The 17,441-nt window shown below is 55.2% G+C and overlaps 8 protein-coding genes across 8 annotated transcripts; 3 read left to right on the forward strand and 5 right to left on the reverse strand.

Moving 5' to 3' along the window:
* Nucleotides 1-67: 67 nt before the first annotated feature.
* On the reverse strand, nt 68-884 carry ATEG_06161 (mRNA turnover protein MRT4; the record flags this gene model as incomplete). Its single annotated transcript, XM_001215339.1, has 2 exons — nt 68-623; nt 691-884. 2 exons carry the CDS (start codon nt 882-884, stop codon nt 68-70), a joined length of 750 nt encoding a protein of 249 aa, XP_001215339.1.
* Nucleotides 885-1,202: 318 nt separating this feature from the next.
* On the forward strand, nt 1,203-2,658 carry ATEG_06162 (mitochondrial distribution and morphology protein 10; the record flags this gene model as incomplete). The annotated part of the gene is made up of 2 exons (XM_001215340.1): nt 1,203-1,299; nt 1,376-2,658. The coding sequence occupies 2 exons, from the start codon at nt 1,203-1,205 to the stop codon at nt 2,656-2,658; spliced, it is 1,380 nt and encodes a 459-aa protein (XP_001215340.1).
* A 235-nt stretch (nt 2,659-2,893) lies between these two features.
* ATEG_06163 (triose-phosphate isomerase TPI1) lies at nt 2,894-4,015 on the reverse strand (the record flags this gene model as incomplete). The annotated part of the gene is made up of 6 exons (XM_001215341.1): nt 2,894-2,922; nt 2,980-3,194; nt 3,244-3,356; nt 3,453-3,527; nt 3,628-3,907; nt 3,978-4,015. The coding sequence occupies 6 exons, from the start codon at nt 4,013-4,015 to the stop codon at nt 2,894-2,896; spliced, it is 750 nt and encodes a 249-aa protein (XP_001215341.1).
* Nucleotides 4,016-4,498: 483 nt separating this feature from the next.
* Nucleotides 4,499-6,430, reverse strand: ATEG_06164 (uncharacterized protein; the record flags this gene model as incomplete). The annotated part of the gene is made up of 3 exons (XM_001215342.1): nt 4,499-5,117; nt 5,367-5,484; nt 5,539-6,430. The coding sequence occupies 3 exons, from the start codon at nt 6,428-6,430 to the stop codon at nt 4,499-4,501; spliced, it is 1,629 nt and encodes a 542-aa protein (XP_001215342.1).
* A 2,207-nt stretch (nt 6,431-8,637) lies between these two features.
* On the reverse strand, nt 8,638-10,483 carry ATEG_06165 (uncharacterized protein; the record flags this gene model as incomplete). Its single annotated transcript, XM_001215343.1, has 5 exons — nt 8,638-8,771; nt 8,824-9,012; nt 9,068-9,676; nt 9,742-10,153; nt 10,214-10,483. 5 exons carry the CDS (start codon nt 10,481-10,483, stop codon nt 8,638-8,640), a joined length of 1,614 nt encoding a protein of 537 aa, XP_001215343.1.
* Nucleotides 10,484-11,205: 722 nt separating this feature from the next.
* On the forward strand, nt 11,206-12,684 carry ATEG_06166 (uncharacterized protein; the record flags this gene model as incomplete). Its single annotated transcript, XM_001215344.1, has 2 exons — nt 11,206-11,787; nt 11,854-12,684. The coding sequence occupies 2 exons, from the start codon at nt 11,206-11,208 to the stop codon at nt 12,682-12,684; spliced, it is 1,413 nt and encodes a 470-aa protein (XP_001215344.1).
* Nucleotides 12,685-13,406: 722 nt separating this feature from the next.
* ATEG_06167 (ESCRT-III subunit protein DID4) lies at nt 13,407-13,899 on the reverse strand (the record flags this gene model as incomplete). The annotated part of the gene is made up of 3 exons (XM_001215345.1): nt 13,407-13,515; nt 13,624-13,838; nt 13,894-13,899. 3 exons carry the CDS (start codon nt 13,897-13,899, stop codon nt 13,407-13,409), a joined length of 330 nt encoding a protein of 109 aa, XP_001215345.1.
* Nucleotides 13,900-14,255: 356 nt separating this feature from the next.
* On the forward strand, nt 14,256-17,237 carry ATEG_06168 (mitofusin; the record flags this gene model as incomplete). The annotated part of the gene is made up of 4 exons (XM_001215346.1): nt 14,256-14,577; nt 14,644-14,692; nt 14,750-16,827; nt 16,876-17,237. The coding sequence occupies 4 exons, from the start codon at nt 14,256-14,258 to the stop codon at nt 17,235-17,237; spliced, it is 2,811 nt and encodes a 936-aa protein (XP_001215346.1).
* Nucleotides 17,238-17,441: the final 204 nt, after the last annotated feature.

The following is a 17,441-nucleotide window of genomic DNA, read 5'->3' on the forward strand; positions in this document are numbered from 1 at the left end:
ATCGAAAGCCGACAGGAAGATAGGGAAAAAAATATTCGGAACTTTTCTTTATCCAAAGACGAACCTCTCACTGTCCGTCAACTTCCATACCACCCTGCGATTCCAGGAACTTGACGTCGCCGGTATCCCGAGTCCAGTAGGCCTTGAGGTCGACACGAAATTCGGCACTGGCAACGCCAAACATCTTCAGCAGCGTCGTCTGCCGCGAGTCCAGCACCTCGCCCTCCCGGCACACGGGGTAGCCTTCCTGGTCGTCCGTCAGCTCGAGCATGACCTTGCCCTTGACCAGACGGGTGGGGACGCCGAGTTTGCGCAGCTCGGGCTCGATGGTGTGGCTGATGGGCTCGTCGTCGGCGGTGGGGATCTCGCCGGCGCGCGAGTACACCAGGCCGTTGGGGATGGTGAAGGAGCGGGTGCTGACGGTGCCGGCACGGGCGAAATCGAGCGGCCGGAAGGTGTCAAAGTAGCTGAGCACGGATTCGGGGTCGCGCGAGGTGAACAGCAGACCCACGGCGCCGGAGAGCAGCGGCGACAGTTTGTGAAGGTTGGGGGCGGCTTCGGACTCGGGGTTGTGGCCGAGGGCGACGGCCATGACTTTGGTTTTGCCGAAGAAGAGTCTGCCACTGTTGTTAGTACTGTATGTTCTCCCCCTCCCCGGGCGATTGTGTCAGGTGGTAGAGGTAGACGTACCGGCTATCGGCGAATTCGGTGCGCACATCCTTCAGGTATGTGTTGCGCATGTTGTCGACGCCGAACACGAACAGATGCTCGTATTTCTCGACGCATTCACGAATGTTGGCGTACAGCCGTCTCGTTTGTTCCTTGTGGGACTTTTTGGCGGTCTTGGACTCGTGGACGACGCGGGCACGCTTGGAACGAGGCATGGTGTATGGAGGGGAGTATTGAGGGTATCTAAGGGAACGGTTGGGAGGAAAAGGGGAGAATTGAAGACTGAAGATGATATTTGATATTGTTCTGGTCGTCTCGGAGGAGAACAAAATCCATATTTTTTTTCTTCGCTGATAACAGCCGGAGGAACATTGATGCGGGGCTTATCCGATGCCGCTAAACCGCTTGGGGCAGCCAGCTTCACCATCTACAACAACACTCTCGGTCAACACTCTGGACTCTGTTCTGGCATCTCTGCATCATGTGTTGACGATCTGCTTCACTTACCCTGTATTCACCACGAATTGACCGACATGCTCGACTTCATGGAGTATATCCAGCTCGGATTCGCCGAGGCCACCAACTGGAACCGCGACAATTCATATTCGTCGCTGACGGCCACAGCACAGTGTATGTATCGTTAGAGGAATCAATTGATCCTATATTATATCCCTCAGAGAATATAGCACAAGCTCACATATTACAGCTCTCCTGGATTTCAAGACCCCCGAGCGACTGCGCGTCCACCTATCATCCCTATCCACCCCCCATTTCGCAACCAGCTACACCCTCGGCACAGTCGGTCTGATCGATGGCTCGGTCTCCTATCTCTACAGTACCGTTCCCTTCGACCACACGCCCAGCCGAAGCGCCTTGATCCCCCTCCGCAAGCTCGCCCCGGGGTACCGACAGGTCCAGCCGCCCGTCGCCCCCATCGAGAACTGGGGATGGGACTCCACGCTCAACCATGAGACGACCCCTCTCGCGCAAAAGGCCACCCTCCTCCACGCCACCATGCACATGCCTCCGCCCACCACCCTCAACGCGCTCTTCCTCCGCCGCATCTCCCCCACCATGCAGCTCACCCTCGCCGTGTGCTCGACCCGCGGTCCGCCCCTGTCCAAGTCCGCCCCCCAGGCCTCGCTGCTCACCCAGCTCTCCCACGACACGGGCAAGTACAGCAACGAGTACCTCTTCAGCACGGATAATGCGCTCTTCGGCTGGCGCGGGCTGTGGAACTTCGGCCCCGACCCGCGCAACCCGGCCGACGACGCCGCGCCGCGCTTGTCGCTCCTCTCCGCCGGCGCCGAGGCCTACTATTCCCCCGTCTCGTCGCTGGTGGGCATGTCCACCGGGCTCCGCTTCAGTACTCTACCCGCGGCCACGGACGCGTCTTCCGCGCCATCGTCATCGTCATCCCCGTCGTCGGCGACTCCTACCCAGATCTCCACCTTCCCCTACACCCTCACCCTGACCCTGACCCCGATGACGGGCTCCCTCTCCACGACGTACTCCCTGCGCGCTTCGCCAAATCTCTCCTTCAGCTCGCGGTTTGGGTTCAATGTTTACAGCTGGGAGAGCGAGATGGTCGCGGGCTGTGAGTTGTGGCGGCAGTCGCGCAAACGCGTGCCAGCGGAGGAGGAGGACGACGGCCTCGAATGGGCCCGTCGTAAGCTGCGCATGATGGATGATGCTGCCGTGCCTCTCCCACCGACAAGCAGTGTCCCCGCTGAACCCGAGCAAGACGAGACTACGGAGTCGGTGCTGAAGATCCGTGTCGACCAGTCGTGGAATGTGCGGCTCCTCTGGGAAGGTCGGGTCAAGGAGCTGCTTGTCAGTGCGGGCGTGGGTCTGGGCCCGAGCTCGTTCTCGTCGTCGGCGTGGACGAATTCCACCGCTGGCGGCGCTGGAGGGCAGGCTTCGGGCGGAGGCAATGCTGGGACGTCGTATTGGCGGGGAGTTGGTGTGTCGGTGTCTTATTCTTCGTGAGGAGAATATATACTCAAGTAATACCCTATACATATGTATAAACGATGACTGTATATACTGCATGGACTTTTATTATTATTACAACTGCTCAACGAGGGAACCTTCAAACACCGTTATGTACGTGATTCAAATTTTGAAATTCATGACTAGATAGGGACTTTATATCTGGACACGTCTATGTCTGCGAGAGCAGGCATTCGGGATATCAATTGTCCCTCATTAATATTGGTGTCGTTTACAGACGAGCGTTGATGATGTCGACGACTGTTAAGAGGTTAGTCAACGGAAGCAACAGAGGGACTGCAAAAGACCGAAACATACAGGCAGGCTTCAAGCTGGCACCGCCAACGAGGAAACCATCGACATCGGGCTGCTTGGCCAGCTCGCGGCAGTTCTTCTCGCTGACGGAACCACCGTAGATGATGCGGGTGTTGTCGGAGACCTCGGGGGAGATGGTCTCGGTGAGCCACTTGCGAATGGCGGCATGGACCTCCTGAGCCTGCTCGGTGGTCGCGACCTTGCCGGTACCGATGGCCCTGGAATGTGTGAGTAAGAGCATATCATGCGGGGCGGGAGAGATCGTACCAGACGGGCTCGTAGGCGATGACAACCTTGGCCCACTGCTCCTTGGAGAGCTCCTTGGCGACGGCGTTGAGCTGGCGGGTGACGACGTCGATGGTCTTGCCAGCCTCGCGCTCCTGTCAGGAATTAGCACATGGTTCAATTGCCGTTATGCGCCAACTGCGCTTCTGGTCGAGGGGTAGAAGCAATGTGGGGTAGTGGAGGACGCTTACCTCAAGAGTCTCACCGATGCAGAAGATGACGCTAACGCCGCCGTCAATGGCGGCCTTGACCTTGCGGGCGATGAACTAACGAGAAACAATTAGCTTGGTCCCTCTCTTTCCCTTTCGCGAGGGTAGCGCTACTGGTTACCCGATGGGGAAATTCAGGAAAGGGAATCGGTCATACCTCGTCAGACTCCTTCAGAATCACACGACGCTCGCTGTGTCCGATGAGGGTCCAGTCGATCTTGGCATCACGGAGCTGCTCAACGGAGATTTCACCGGTGAAGGCACCGTTGGGCTTGTCGAAGACGTTCTGAGCGGCGACGCCGATGTTGGAGTTGGCGACCTCCCGGGCGAGGAGGAGGTAGAGGGCGGGCGGGGAGATGACGACCTCGGAGGAGGAATCGAGCTTGGCGTCGTTGAGGTTCTTGATGATGGAGGTAATGCTGTCGGCAGTACCGTTCCTGTAGAATGGGTGCATTAGAGGTTGGTCACTCTCCCGAGGAGGGGATGGTGGGGTTGCAGAGCTCGTACATCTTGAAGTTACCACCGACGAAGAATTGGCGAGGCATCTTGAAGGGAATTGAGGAGAATTGACGAAGTGACCTGAAGAAGAGGGAAGACAGTTTGATTGAGTGGGAGTGGTTGGAGTAAAGTAGTTGGGAGGAGGAAGAGAAGAGAAGAGAAGACGAAGAAGAAGAAGCGAGAAGACGGAAAAGGCGATGACGAAAAGGAAAGCATTTGGCGGGGCTCCCGCTTATATGCCTTGCCGGTTATCGATAACACGTCAGGATATAAGTACAACACCACCTGGCGAACCTCCAACGCATAATATTATGATGCCCATGATATTATCAGACAGTAATTGATATCAAGAATTGATTAATTGGTACATAACTACCTAGGTATCACGTTACCAGATGCCTGGCTCATCTGTCGTAGAATACATCGTCATCGTATCTAACGCCAACGCCATACTCCTATACAAACAGTCTCGGAGCACCAACAGACTGACAAAACCAGAAGAAAAAGGCTAGAAACTCACAAGAAAAAGATCAAAAATGTCGATGATAGTACGGCTCACGCATCGACACACACCGTCCCAAATAACACGAATTGCCCAGCTGTTCCTCCAGCATGCGTTGTCGCTGTTCCACCAGCCGTTCCCGACGCTCGACCAGCGCTTCACGATCGTCCAAAATTTGACTGCGCATGTCATGGCGGGCCCGTAACTTGTCATACTTCTCGCCCAAGCTACCAACCAGCGCCAGGTCGTCGGCAACCACGACGGGGTCTTGCACGATTTTCGGACGATCCCGGGACACCCGAGCGACCTCCCGAGTATACCCTTTCGGCACCCGACGCAGTGGGTTCCTGCTGTCCGCCGGCGTCACCTCCACGGACCCGTCGGCATAGCGCCCAGCGTGATGTCCGCCGTGGGCGTCCAGCGCGCGCACGTACTTGGCGTCATGCGTGGCGGCCTGCCGCGGCTGCTTGCGGTAGTGCGTGCGATATCCCGGGTCCGATCGTCGCGACTTGGACGAGTGTTGCCGGTAGAGGCTGCCTCGTGGGTGCGGCGACCGATTGCTGTATCGTCCGTCGTCGTCGGAACTGTCCGTCGCGGAACTGAGGTCCTCGTGGTCGAACAGTGTCGACTCTCCGTCCCCCGCGCTGCTGGACTCGAGGATGTAGTCCGCCTCCGCTTCCATGGGCGCGTTCGGGCCCCGCGGTGGTGGTCCTCCATGCGGCGGCGGCTGGGTTCGACGCGAACATCACGTTTTCCCGTCCTGGAGGGACGAATGCGCGATGCCCGTTTGGGAAGCCCTGCGCTTGATGGTGTGCATCGCCTCCCAGCGGGGCGTTCCTGTTCAGGACCTCAAAAGGTGCGCCGTTTCCGAGGTTGGCTGCGCGCGCGGCATTCACCAGGTCGGGGTGTAGGTGTTGCTGAGGGTGCTGCTGAGGGTGCTGCTGAGGTTGCTGCTGAGGGTGCTGCTGAGGGTGCTGCTGAGGGTGTTGCTGAGGGGTGTTGCTGAGGGTGTTGCTGTGGGTGTTGTTGTGGGTTGTTGTTGTGGATGTTGCTGTTGTGGACGCATACCGGCTGGGATTCCGGCCCATTGGTCTTGACTGACCGGCGGCACTTGCGCCATGGGATGTTCGGCCGGGGGAGGCGGAGGCGCTCCCTGCGGATGGTATTGCGGAGGCGCCGACTGCGGGACTTGAGTGAAGATGGGATGGGATGCTCGTTTGGGGTCGACACCCGCGGCCCATTGCACGTTCTCAAACGGCTTGTTCATCTGGCGCGGAGGCTCTTGGTTGATCACCGGGTCTGCAAACTGCGGCTGGAAAGCCTCGCGCCCCCGGGGGGTGGTATCGAAGTTCACCTGGACGGGCTGGGGCGTCTTGGAGTATGATCCGGTGTTGACGGATCTCCGCGACAGGATGATGTCCATGGAGAGGGTCTCGTAGTCGCCGCGGCGCGCGTTCTTCCCTTTGACGGGCTTTTCCGACTCCTTGATATATACGCAGGTCCATTCGTAGCGGGGGTCCTGTCGTCGGAGCTCCTCGATCAAGTCGTCGACGGCGGTGCGCTTCATCCGCGACAGGTTCTGATACTGGGCGGCGGCGGAGAACTTCTTCGCGCGCTTCTGCACCTGGTTGTGGAGATCCAACTGAGACAGATGCATGCGCGTCTTCTCGACGTTGCTCCAGGTGGACTTCTGACCCGGCAGCGCGTCCGACTTGAAGAACGTATACCCGACGTAGTGGTAGACGGCGCGAGGGTCGGGTCCGACTTCTTTGATGACGACGGGCTCTTTGACTCGGTTTCTACCCTGGTTGATGTCCAGCCGAGACAAGTCATCGACGAGGTGCGCAGGGCCGGGAGTGGGATTGTGAATCACTCGGGGGATGTCGCCTGGATGCATCTGGTGCTGCGGAGGATGATGAGTTGGAGGGGGAGGTGGGATATTCTGGTTGATGACCGCCATAGTGGGAGTATAGGGAGTATAGGGAGTAGAGTAGTAGAGTAGATTGATGAAGATAGTAGCAGTAAGACGACAATACTTTTTGACTAAATTTTACATTACTTTCATGAGAATAGGAACAACTGACAAACAGAACTAAGAAGCGAACGGATGTCAAAGAGTCAAGACAGTGGGGATTGCAGACTTGATATACACCATCCTCCTCCACGGCATGCATATGCACCTCCACACCAGATGGTGAGTAATGTTGCACGATTCGCAGGCCACTGCTCTGCTGCCTGCCATTAGGTTTCCGCCTAGCAGTCTAGCCGTTGGGGAAAAAGGTCAGACCTCACACGCCCGACAGTCACCACCGTCTCTGTCCTCCAATGATGGCGATCGTTTCTGTCGCAGATAGGAGCAGCTCATGTTGCATCTTCCAAGGGCACTTTGCCCTCTTTGCCCGTCTACGCCCTGCGACACGAGAGATTCTGATCCTGATCCTGGTCCTGGGGCGTCACACCCAGCCCGGGCGTTTACAAGAGTGAGGCGCAGGCGTTTTCTCTATCTCAGCCTCAATGGGGCGATGCACCGGATGTCAGACGGTACCCTCCATGTTACTCTGGAATGAAGACTCGGAGGAGGCATGAGACGAGATGCAAAAAAGACGCAGAGCCGTGGCGCATCGAGCAAGGCTGCATGAGCCTGAGTCTGCCTGACGAGGGGATTCGAGGATACGCGAAACAAGCAAAGAGCACGGTCATACCCTGGTCCGATTGCATTCCCTTTCTATTCATTTCTTGGGTTTCTGTCGATTCACTCGTAAGAGGCGGTCGAGAGTTAGCTATCTCCAACGGTGGCTGCTGCTGTTATTGGCGTTGATGCCGTGATGGGCTGCAGGATGCTGCAGCCAAGAACAGGCAGAACAGGCACCGCAGCTGGAGAGTCGCTGACAGACGAAGCCCTTGCGTGGAGAGTCGGCCAGTGAGGGCACATTCTTCAACTCGGTTGTGGCGATTCCACTGCTAGTGCTTGACTACAATGACTAGTGCTCGATTTGCCTGCATTGAAGGAATCCACGAGCCATTTGGTGGGTCAGTCTATCACTGCACAACATATGAAGGTGTTGCAGAAATGCAGCTGTATGTGCTTTTCTTCCTACTTCACTGTTTGACATGAACACTTGTAATGTCAGCATGTTATCTCTGGTATGCTTCAGCTGGGATGTCTTCCGCCCCCACTAACGAGGGCGTTTGTTTGTCGTTGTCAGCATCGTCTCGCACCCGGGCGATCAGGATGAAATCCCCGCATATCAGAAGCCGAGCGCAACTGTGCCTCGCAACGAATAAGAGTGGCTGATAATAGCTCTGACTCATGGATTGGCTTCTGGACGTCGCGTTTCCTCTCTGGCCTTGTGACTCTGGTGACCGCTCTTTCACCGTCCCTCTTCACTTGTCGCTCTTCACCTTGCTCGAGGGTTTCACCTTCATTGTCCTTGTTCCGGGCGGCCGAGGATGGGCTGGCTGGAGAGTCGGTCCAATGATACATAATACCATAATACTATCATAATCAACTGTCTCACCGGGTATGCGGCCGCATATAAGCTGGACCGATGTCTATCGATCGTCTGTACGCTGTAATGTACACAGCCACTGTTTACTCTATGCTTATGCTGCTCACCTGGTTGTACCATCATCCGTGGACTGCATATGAAGAAGTATGCTCACCGCATAAATTTGCCTCACAGTCTCACTGGAAAGCCCATTGTGACACCAGAACTACCACATCTACTGGTGTTCAACTCACACACCGTGGTTGGATCTACGCAGGGCTTCTACTTCATCTCCACTTTAGGAGGGAAAGAATTCTAGAACCACAACGTTCTTGCGGAGAAAGCATCTGTCATCGCACTTTGAGCAGAACATCGGGCAAGTCATCTCAATTGCGGTGCGGACTCTGGGAATGCACGTCCGATTCGGGGACTACAAGGCTTCCAAAATGCAATGGACTTTACACCATCTGCCGGTTTGTTCTATAGGAAGAATCCCGACATTGCAGTGATCGACGATGACCAGCCTGATTCTTCTGGTAGAGGCGAAGACCCATGGCAACATGGTATTGAAGGCTCGACACGAATAACTGCAAATACTCTTCAATCTATCACGACAATGCAACCAGATACAAGACCTGGACTATCCGTAATGCAATTCTCTATATGCGTGTATACGAGCTCATAGCTTGTGTCCAATCTTCCCCTCCAGAGACTGTAAAACCACCTCGGTCATCATCAACACCGTTTCCTCTTCCAAGCGCCGGCCAACTAATTGCAGGCTCACCGGCATTCCGTGCACAGCATCGGGGGAGTCTATTAATGGTCAGTTCTGAATGCGCCCACAGAATCAAACGGGCTCACATACAGTCACTTTGAACCTGCGCGTCCACCTCCGACAATGGCGCATGATTGGCATACGCCACGTCAACGCTCTTGTCGCTGTACACGCCACAAGGGAATGATACAGCCGGGTAATCCAGCACGTTGAAGACGCCCGTGTATCCCACATACCCAAACTTGCCGTTCTCCACAAAACTATACGGTGTCGTCGGGCCTGCAGATCACTAGTCAGCTGATGGATCCCACATCCCCAGGGGTATACTACGCACCCAATATCGCATCGATCCCACTCTCATTCCACCGGTCCTGATACGCCTTGCAGAGGGTATTTCGCGCCACCTGTAGCTGCCACATCTCATGCACGCCTAGCTCCGTCGCCTCCTGATAGGCCTTCATTTCCGGACGCCACGGCTCCCCGGTCGGCTGGAGCAGCTTCTCGACCGACTTTCCGCCGTCGGCGACAAACATGCGCGCCAGCGTCGCCAGCAGCTCGGCGTGGCCCGTCGGTGCCCAGTCCACGATCTCATGGCCTGCGGCCTGCAACTTGGCCAACGTTTGCTTCAGCGCACGCGTGACCGGAGGCGTAGGTGTGACCACGCCGTCGTTCCACAGGACCGCGATCTTGAGCGTACGTTTGGGCGGAACGCTGCGCCATGCGATGGGCAGACACTTCGGGTCCCTAAGCCATGGTTCTTGGCCGACGACGGTCTTGGACCAGAGGACGATCTCCTCGAGCGTCGGCGCCATGGGTCCGTTGACGCTGTGGACGGCTTCTTGACCGGCCAGACCGGAGCGCGTTTGGAAGTTGGGGAACCGGCCAAACGACGGCCTGATAGTGAAAATACCCGTGCAAGCAGCCGGGATACGGAGGGAACCACCTGTCACATCGTACGCCGTTAGTTGTCTTTGCCTTCGTAGATGCAGGGCGACACCGGGGCCGTACCAATATCTGTCCCCACGCCCAGACGACTGCCCCCAAAGGCAATCAAGGCCGACTCGCCACCGGAAGAACCGCCAGACGTCAGCTTCCTATTGCGCGGGTTGACGGTGCGGCCGAAGACGTTGTTCACCGACTCGGCAATCATCATCGCTGTCGGGACGTTGGTCTTGACGTAGAGCACGGCGCCGGCGTCAAGCAGCAGGTCGATCAGGGTGCTGTTGTAGGTTGCGGGGTCGTTGACCAAGGAGGCGAATCCGATGGTGGAATCCGTGCCGATGATGTTGAAATTGTCCTTGATCGAGATGGGGAGGCCATGGAATGGGCCGACAGTCTTGCCTGTCTTCTTCAGCTGCGCGTCCAACTCTCTGGCCCGAGCGATGGCCTTTTCAAAGAGGATCTCCGAGAGACAGTTGGTCTAAGTAATCGTACTATTGTTAGTCTGTTATAAGCTTCAGGAACAGACGGATAAACATACCAACTGGTGAGCAGCAGCAGCCGTCTTGCAGAATGCTCTCGTCACTTCCTCTGAGCTCCATGAGCCAGACGCCAGCTTGGACAGGAGCTGCGGCGCCGGGGTGGCTGTGATCTCCAGCTCCCGCTCCGTAAACCAACCCGACTGTCGGGGAAAGGTGGTTACATCTAATTGACTGTCTGGCGGGAAGATGCTGGCAGGAATCACCCATTCCGCAGGAATCGCGTCTCTAAGAGCTTGCCGTTTCTTCGCGGCAATCGTATCCCAACTCATGGCGACGGTGAGGCGTGAAGCAGTCAATTGCAAGAATCCTAGACGGGTTGTCGTACGTCCGGGCTGGGTGGCTTCTGGAACCGCGGTTCCATTTGTATACAATCAGGGCGGGGTTCATCCCGAGCGATAGCCGGCACCGCCCACGCCGGGCGGTTCATGATACGCCCTCTAGGGGACCTGCAGGCTGAATCATGATTCGTCTCAGCAGCCGTGACGATAGATAGAACTAGTGCTATCGCGGGATCCTGGTCTGGAGTCGGCATGTTCAGCCTATGAAGAGACGATCGTCGGCACTTGATGCGGAGACGGCGTTAGGGCTTGGAGTCGTCTGTGGAGATTAGCTGCTTGATAAAGAAAAGAAGAGCAAGATAGACGACAGTTCGGAGGATTTCCGACGAAACTTCCCCTCATTCCAATAATCCATCCATCCATCAACCCATTAATCAAAGAAAATACGAGCCAGCCGAGGCCGATGCCGCTCATGGCGGAAGTATAAGTCGGCGGGCGTCGTAGAACAGGCAAAATGCAGACTAGATAAGCCGGCCACCAGACTCCAATCCCCCTCTTCAGGGGACTTGGCTGCCAAATCAAGCGTAGAAGAAGATAACACAAACAAAGTATTATAAGATGGACTTTCTCCAGGGGAAGATGATGTACGTCCAGGGACAGACGCCCACAAGAAGATACAGAGGGAGTTAGAGAGCGAGCCCTTCTATGTGATCATGCTGTCCAACTTCATCTCCTACCTCAAGGGCCAGGAGAGCGTCCCCGGAGAAGCTAAGCTGCTCCGGAAGCTGGACTGCTTCATCCTGTCCTTCTGCTGCCTGTGTTATTTTGCCAATTATCTGGATCGCACCAACCTGTCCAATGCCTATGTGTCCGGCATGAAGGAGGAATTGAACTTCCAAGGAAATCAGCTCAACGTGATCAACACCATCTTCACCGTGGGCTATATTATCGGACAGGTTCCCTCGAATCTAGCCCTGACCTATGTTCGACCGCGCATCTTCTTCCCGACCATGATGGTCATCTGGGGCGGATTGACCATGATCACCGCCGCGGTGCATAACCCCCAGGGCATCATGGCCATCCGGTTCTTCCTCGGGCTGGCTGAGTCCAGCACCTTTGTAGGAACGCACTATATCCTGGGATCCTGGTATACGGAAAAGGAGCTGGGGAAGCGAAGTGGAATCTTCACGGCGTCCGGGCTCGCAGGGACGATGTTTGGCGGTTTCATTCAGACCGGCATCAACTCTTCTCTGCATGGCGCCAGAGGGCTCTCTGGTTGGAGATGGCTATTCATAGTTCGTACACACCAATCTTTGTGGCTTTAATATGACCCAGAATACTAATAACATGGCATCTTCCAGGTCGACGGACTGATCACCATCCCCATCGCCATCTATGGCTTCTGCCTCTTCCCTGACACTCCTACCACGACTAAAGCGCCATACCTGTCCGCTGAGGAGCGCGCTCTCGCCATAGCCCGCATCCCAGAGGCCGGAGTCGTCAAAGTGCCCCTGAACCTCGCGTTTGTCAAACGCGTCTTCAGCGCCTGGTATTGGTATGCATTCACCATGCTGTGGGTGATTGCCGGCGAGACCGAGTCCTTCTCGACCAACTCTCTCCTGGCCCTGTACATGAAGTCGCATCCAACCAAGAAGTACACGGTCGCCCAGCTCAACAACTATCCCACCGGTATCCCCGCCGTCGGGATCGTCTCGACCTTGTTCTGGGCTACGCTGACCGACTTCTTGGGTGGCAAGCGATACCTCGTGGGTTATTGGATAGGCATCACCGGGATCGTTACCTCAGCCATGATCCTGACCCGGTTTGACTCCACGGCCGTCGTCTTCGCCGCCTATTACTGGGCAGGCTCGGTCTACGCCTGTCAGGCCACCTTCTTTGCGTGGTGCAATGACGCGATGCGCTACCAAGACGACCGCCTACGCTCTGTGGTCATTGCCAGCATGAACGCGGGCAGTAATGCTGTCAACGCCTGGTGGAGTATTCTATTCTACTCGGCGACGTTCGCGCCCAAGTTTGTCAAGGGAATGTGGGCAATGATTGGGTGTTCGATTGCCCTGGTTATCTGGACCTCGGGCATTATCTACATGACGGTCAGGGCCGAGAGGAATCGTGAAGATCGTGAGCTTGGTCCCGGGGAGTTGGACGTGAAACAGCACGCTGTGGAGGCGTAAAGACATCCTACGTGGTATATAGATTATGCTTGATGGGATACGATGTTGTCGCATAAGAATGTGAGATACACCGCTTGTAGCATATCAACTATCGACCCACTTGAACCATGGGGATCGATTCCATGGCCCGAATCGCCAAGTCATGTCCGTAGCGGAAATGTAGAGAATAGTTGGTGCAAAGAAGCGCCCACGGGCTGGACAAACGGAAGGCTGGTTGAGCAAAGGATGTAGTAAAACGAGATATAGATCTGGAACAGGCGAAGAACAGACATGGCAAGGGTATTACTGTCGGAGATTGTCCAGTCGTGCTTGCAGATCGTCGTCACTTGCAGCAGCACCACCTCCACCTCCTGCGCCGACGGCCTGGGCGACTCGTGTTTCGCCAACAGCGGTCGCTTGTATGTCCGTCGGGGTCACACCCAGCTATTTGCGAACGATCGTTAGTGCTTGACAAACCGAGAGAGAAACGGGCACAAACCGCTTGGTTGAGATCTACGCCGATCTCGTCGAAGATCTCCTTCAGAATATCCTCGCCTTCTTCCTCCTCGCCCTCCATCCCCGTCGCTTCGTCAATCGCATCATCCATCATCTCCTGTCGTTCGTCCATGATCTCGTTCTCGCGCTCGAACTCCATGGCGATTCGTTGCAGCGCGGGGAGGTTCATCTGTCGGTTCATGCTGCCCAATAGCATCGTCGCACCTTTCATCGACTGCATCATTTGTTCATTGCTCCGGACCGTCTGCACGAAGAGAGGCGCAAGTAAGTCTATGGACAACAAGGGATGGCGGGGTCAGAGGGGTAAGCGCCCACCTGGATCCGAAGAGAAATAGCCTGTAGTTGTGTGCGCATTTGATAGAATTTTTGGATATACCTCATCAACCATATCAATCAGCATGGAAATGCGACGCAACGGTCTCGGAGTATCAGTCGGTGCTTTACCTTCTTGTCCGAACCAGGTCCTTTGCCTGGATCTTACAGGCGCCGACCTGTCCATTCTTGGCACTCTTCTTAATGTCCTGCACCAGTTTCTTCTCCTGATTCTCCAATTTGACCCTCTCCCGGTCTAGTTCCCGCTGTGTCCGGTCCAGCGCCCTTTGGTGTTTGCGCAGGCGCTCCGCCGGGGTCATGCGCTTCCCGAATGCCCACTCGACGATCTGAGAGGCGATAGTCAGAAAACAGATATCAGGGCTGTAACCTGGCGATACATACATTCATGATGTGTAGAAATGATCGGATCTGGAGGTCGAGACGAGCAGTGCTAGGCAGCGGGGAGGAGGGAGGATGGTTGGAAGGTGTACCTGATAGGAGGGCCTCTATCTCTTGGTGACATCAAGTGGTAATTAATCCGCGTATCGACAAAACGGCAGTACGGGGGTTGTCATTACCGTTGTCACATGTTCCTGATCCAAAAAGGTATGGTCCGGAAAGTTGCATGGCTGAATCACGTAAGCTTCCGTCATCCGTCGGTCACGTTATGTCCATCGTTTATTCTACTGCGCCGATGCTTGTTTCGTCCCATTTCATCCACGCTCAAGTCGACATATTTCCATGCACCGCGCATCGCTCTCGCTATGAGCCAGGAGTACTTTTCCGGCACGAGCGGTTCCTCCGCCGGAGAGGGTTCGTCCCGACACCCTCCCCAGGAGGAATCCTCAGAGAACCCTTTCTTTTCGTCGCCCCCACCCGCATACATGACAGTCGGAAATGGCTCGACTTCGGAGAGCGCCACCGCGTTGATGGCCTCGTTGAATCAGGACTCAGGGTACGGCGGTAGTAATGCCGGTGGAAGTTTGATGGATGGACATGCTGGCAGTGGTTGGAGACCGGAGCTCATGGTCGACCGGCCGACCCCCCAACATACGCCAACACTACCAGGAGAATGGAATCCGGCTGGTTTGTCACATCCCACCGATATTGGATGAAAGCAGTATATAACTTACTAACTTATTATCGCTACAGCGGAGCATGAACGACAAGTGGTCGCGAGCCATGTCCACCAACTCCTATAGTACGTTCGAACTCAGAGTGACGTGACCGAAAGGTATGTATGCTAACAGCCTTGCAGTAATTCGAATCGAACGAAACTCGGGCGCGCCATCTCCCGGACAATCGAAACTCTGAAAGAACTCCAAGATATGAACCGCCAGTGGCCCGCGCATTATCCCTCCGTACAGGCTACCCCCGGCACCAAGACTCCCGAATCTCCGTCGCAAAGGCCAGGCTTGAACCAGGCCCAATCGTACCTCAACGAATCGAACACTTTCCCTGATAACTTTAGACCTAGTCCGCCGAGGCGCGCGGCAACGTTGTCTACGAGTGAAGATTTGGCCGAGTCCAGTGCTGCCGCCGAACGTCGCCCTCCGCCGGAGCCGAGATTGATGAGCCCCCAGATCGCGCGGGAGTTTTCGATTTTGAAGTTGGATCTCAAGCTGGGTGCCTTGTCACAGGCTGAATTAGTGCACTCGTTGGAAAAGGCATCTATCGCATCGTTGTTGGATGGGAAGATCAGCCAGAGCATCAAGCATCTGCTGTCCTTGCGGGACAGAATCGAGGATACGTCCAGCAAAGTCCTGATCACGGGTGATCTGAACGCCGGCAAGTCGACATTCTGCAACGCTTTGCTGCGGCGAAAGGTGTTGCCCGAGGATCAGCAACCCTGCACTAGCATCTTTTGCGAAGTTCTCGATGCACGGGAGAATAGCGGAATCGAGGAGGTGCATGCGGTCCACAAAGATGCCCACTATAACCGAAACGACGAGAGCACATATGATGTCTATGCACTGACCGAGCTTGAGAATATTGTGGTTGACAACTCCAAGTACATGCAGTGCAAAGTTTACGTCAAGGACACACGAACAATCGACGAATCGTTGCTCAACAACGGAGTGGTGGATATCGCGCTTATCGATGCTCCCGGGCTGAACTCAGACTCCTTAAAGACCACCGCGGTCTTTGCGCGACAGGAAGAGATCGATGTGGTCGTATTCGTCGTTTCAGCCGCCAACCATTTTACGCTCTCGGCCAAGGAATTCATTCTGAATGCCGCTCATGAAAAGGCGTATATGTTTATCGTCGTCAATGGATTTGATCAGATCCGAGACAAGCAAAGATGTGAACGCATGATCCTGGAGCAGATTGGCAAGCTCAGCCCTCGCACATACAAGGAAGCTGCAGAGCTTGTTCACTTTGTATCGAGTAACGCCATTCCAGTTGCACCACCTATGTCTATTGGGAGCTCGGGCTCCGGTAGCGGTGGCGGAGACGGCCCGGACCCAGATGGTGACGATGATGACGATCAAGCCGGGGACAAAGGAAAAGGGAAAGGCAAAGAAAAAGAGAAGATTCAAGATTTCGAAAACCTTGAGGGCTCTCTGCGACGCTTCGTTCTGGAGAAGCGCTCTCGCTCAAAGTTGGCCCCTGCGAGAACCTACCTTCTCAACTTGCTTGCGGATATTAATTCCTTGGCCTCGGTCAATCGTGATGTCGCTGAATCGGAGCTCAAGCGTGTCACGGATGAACTGACAGAGCTTGAACCAGCATATGAAGAGGGCAAAAAGAAGAAGGTGGAACTGGGAGATCAGGTGGAGAAGTCCATCGACGAGTCGTGCGAAGACGTCTACAACCACACTCGCTCCACGTTAGGGAACACCATTTCTCGCGTCTCTGAGGCTGATCTGGGCGTCGAGTATCCCGGCCTGTTCTCAGCATTCCAGTACGCTGAAGATCTCAAAGTGGCCATGCTGGAACAGATCTCGGCGTCTGTCTTGGATTGTGAGGACTACGCTCGTGAGAAGACCGTGCAGGGTGTCGGTTTCATTCAAAATATCGGCCTTCTTCATGTCGGAGAAGATAAATTCACCCCCCTTAATTTCCGTGCTGATATGATGTTCCGCCGAGGTCGTCGCCACACGCTCGCTAGACAGGTCGACACTGAGGTCGAGCTGTGGGATTTCTTTGACATTTCTAGCCTGTGGGAACGACAGGAGAAGATGGCTGGAACTGGAGTGGCAATGACTGCTTTGACTGTTCTTGGAGGCCGTGCTTTCGGTGGTATCAGCTGGGTTGATAGTATGTTCACCGCCACCAAGGTCCTGGGACCGAACAATTTGCGACGTCTTCTTCTTCCCGGCATTGTCGCAGCTGGTAAGTTCAATCCATTGTCAATTTTTGGCCGTATGCTAACTTCTGTAGCTGCCCTGACTACCGCCTATGTCCTGTCTTCGATTCCTACGACGCTTCCCCCTCGCCTCTCACGTAAACTCGCTGCGAAACTCTTTGAACTGGACTATGTGCACACCAATGCCAGCAGGATTTCGTCCGAGGTTCGTCGCATTCTGCGCATACCGGCGACCAACCTCCAGAACAGCCTCGCGCAAGACATTGAAGACCTTGGAAGACGCAAGCACGAGGTTACGAAGACAAAGCAGGAGAGCGAAACTGCCTGCAAATACTTCTCCAACCTCTTCCGTGACAGCAGCGAGAACAGACGCTCTGTGGAAAGCATTGATCTCGATGGTCCATTGCCTGGTGGATTGGCAGCCTACGAAGCCTGATTGCATCTAACTCCCTTCTTTTCTTTTTCACCCCTTTCATTGTACAAATATTCACGATGTGGAATGGATCGTTCTTATTATCTGCTGGAGCTGGTTGATTTTTATACACATTTCCTTTATTAGCTTGTCATCAAAATATCCTGTACAATTCTCAACCTCCTTTACTCCTGTTTTACCATCTATGCATGGCTACGACACTCATCT

The sequence above is a fragment of the Aspergillus terreus genome, genomic scaffold (assembly GCF_000149615.1).
Source record: "Aspergillus terreus NIH2624 scaffold_8 genomic scaffold, whole genome shotgun sequence".
NCBI lineage: Eukaryota > Fungi > Ascomycota > Eurotiomycetes > Eurotiales > Aspergillaceae > Aspergillus > Aspergillus terreus.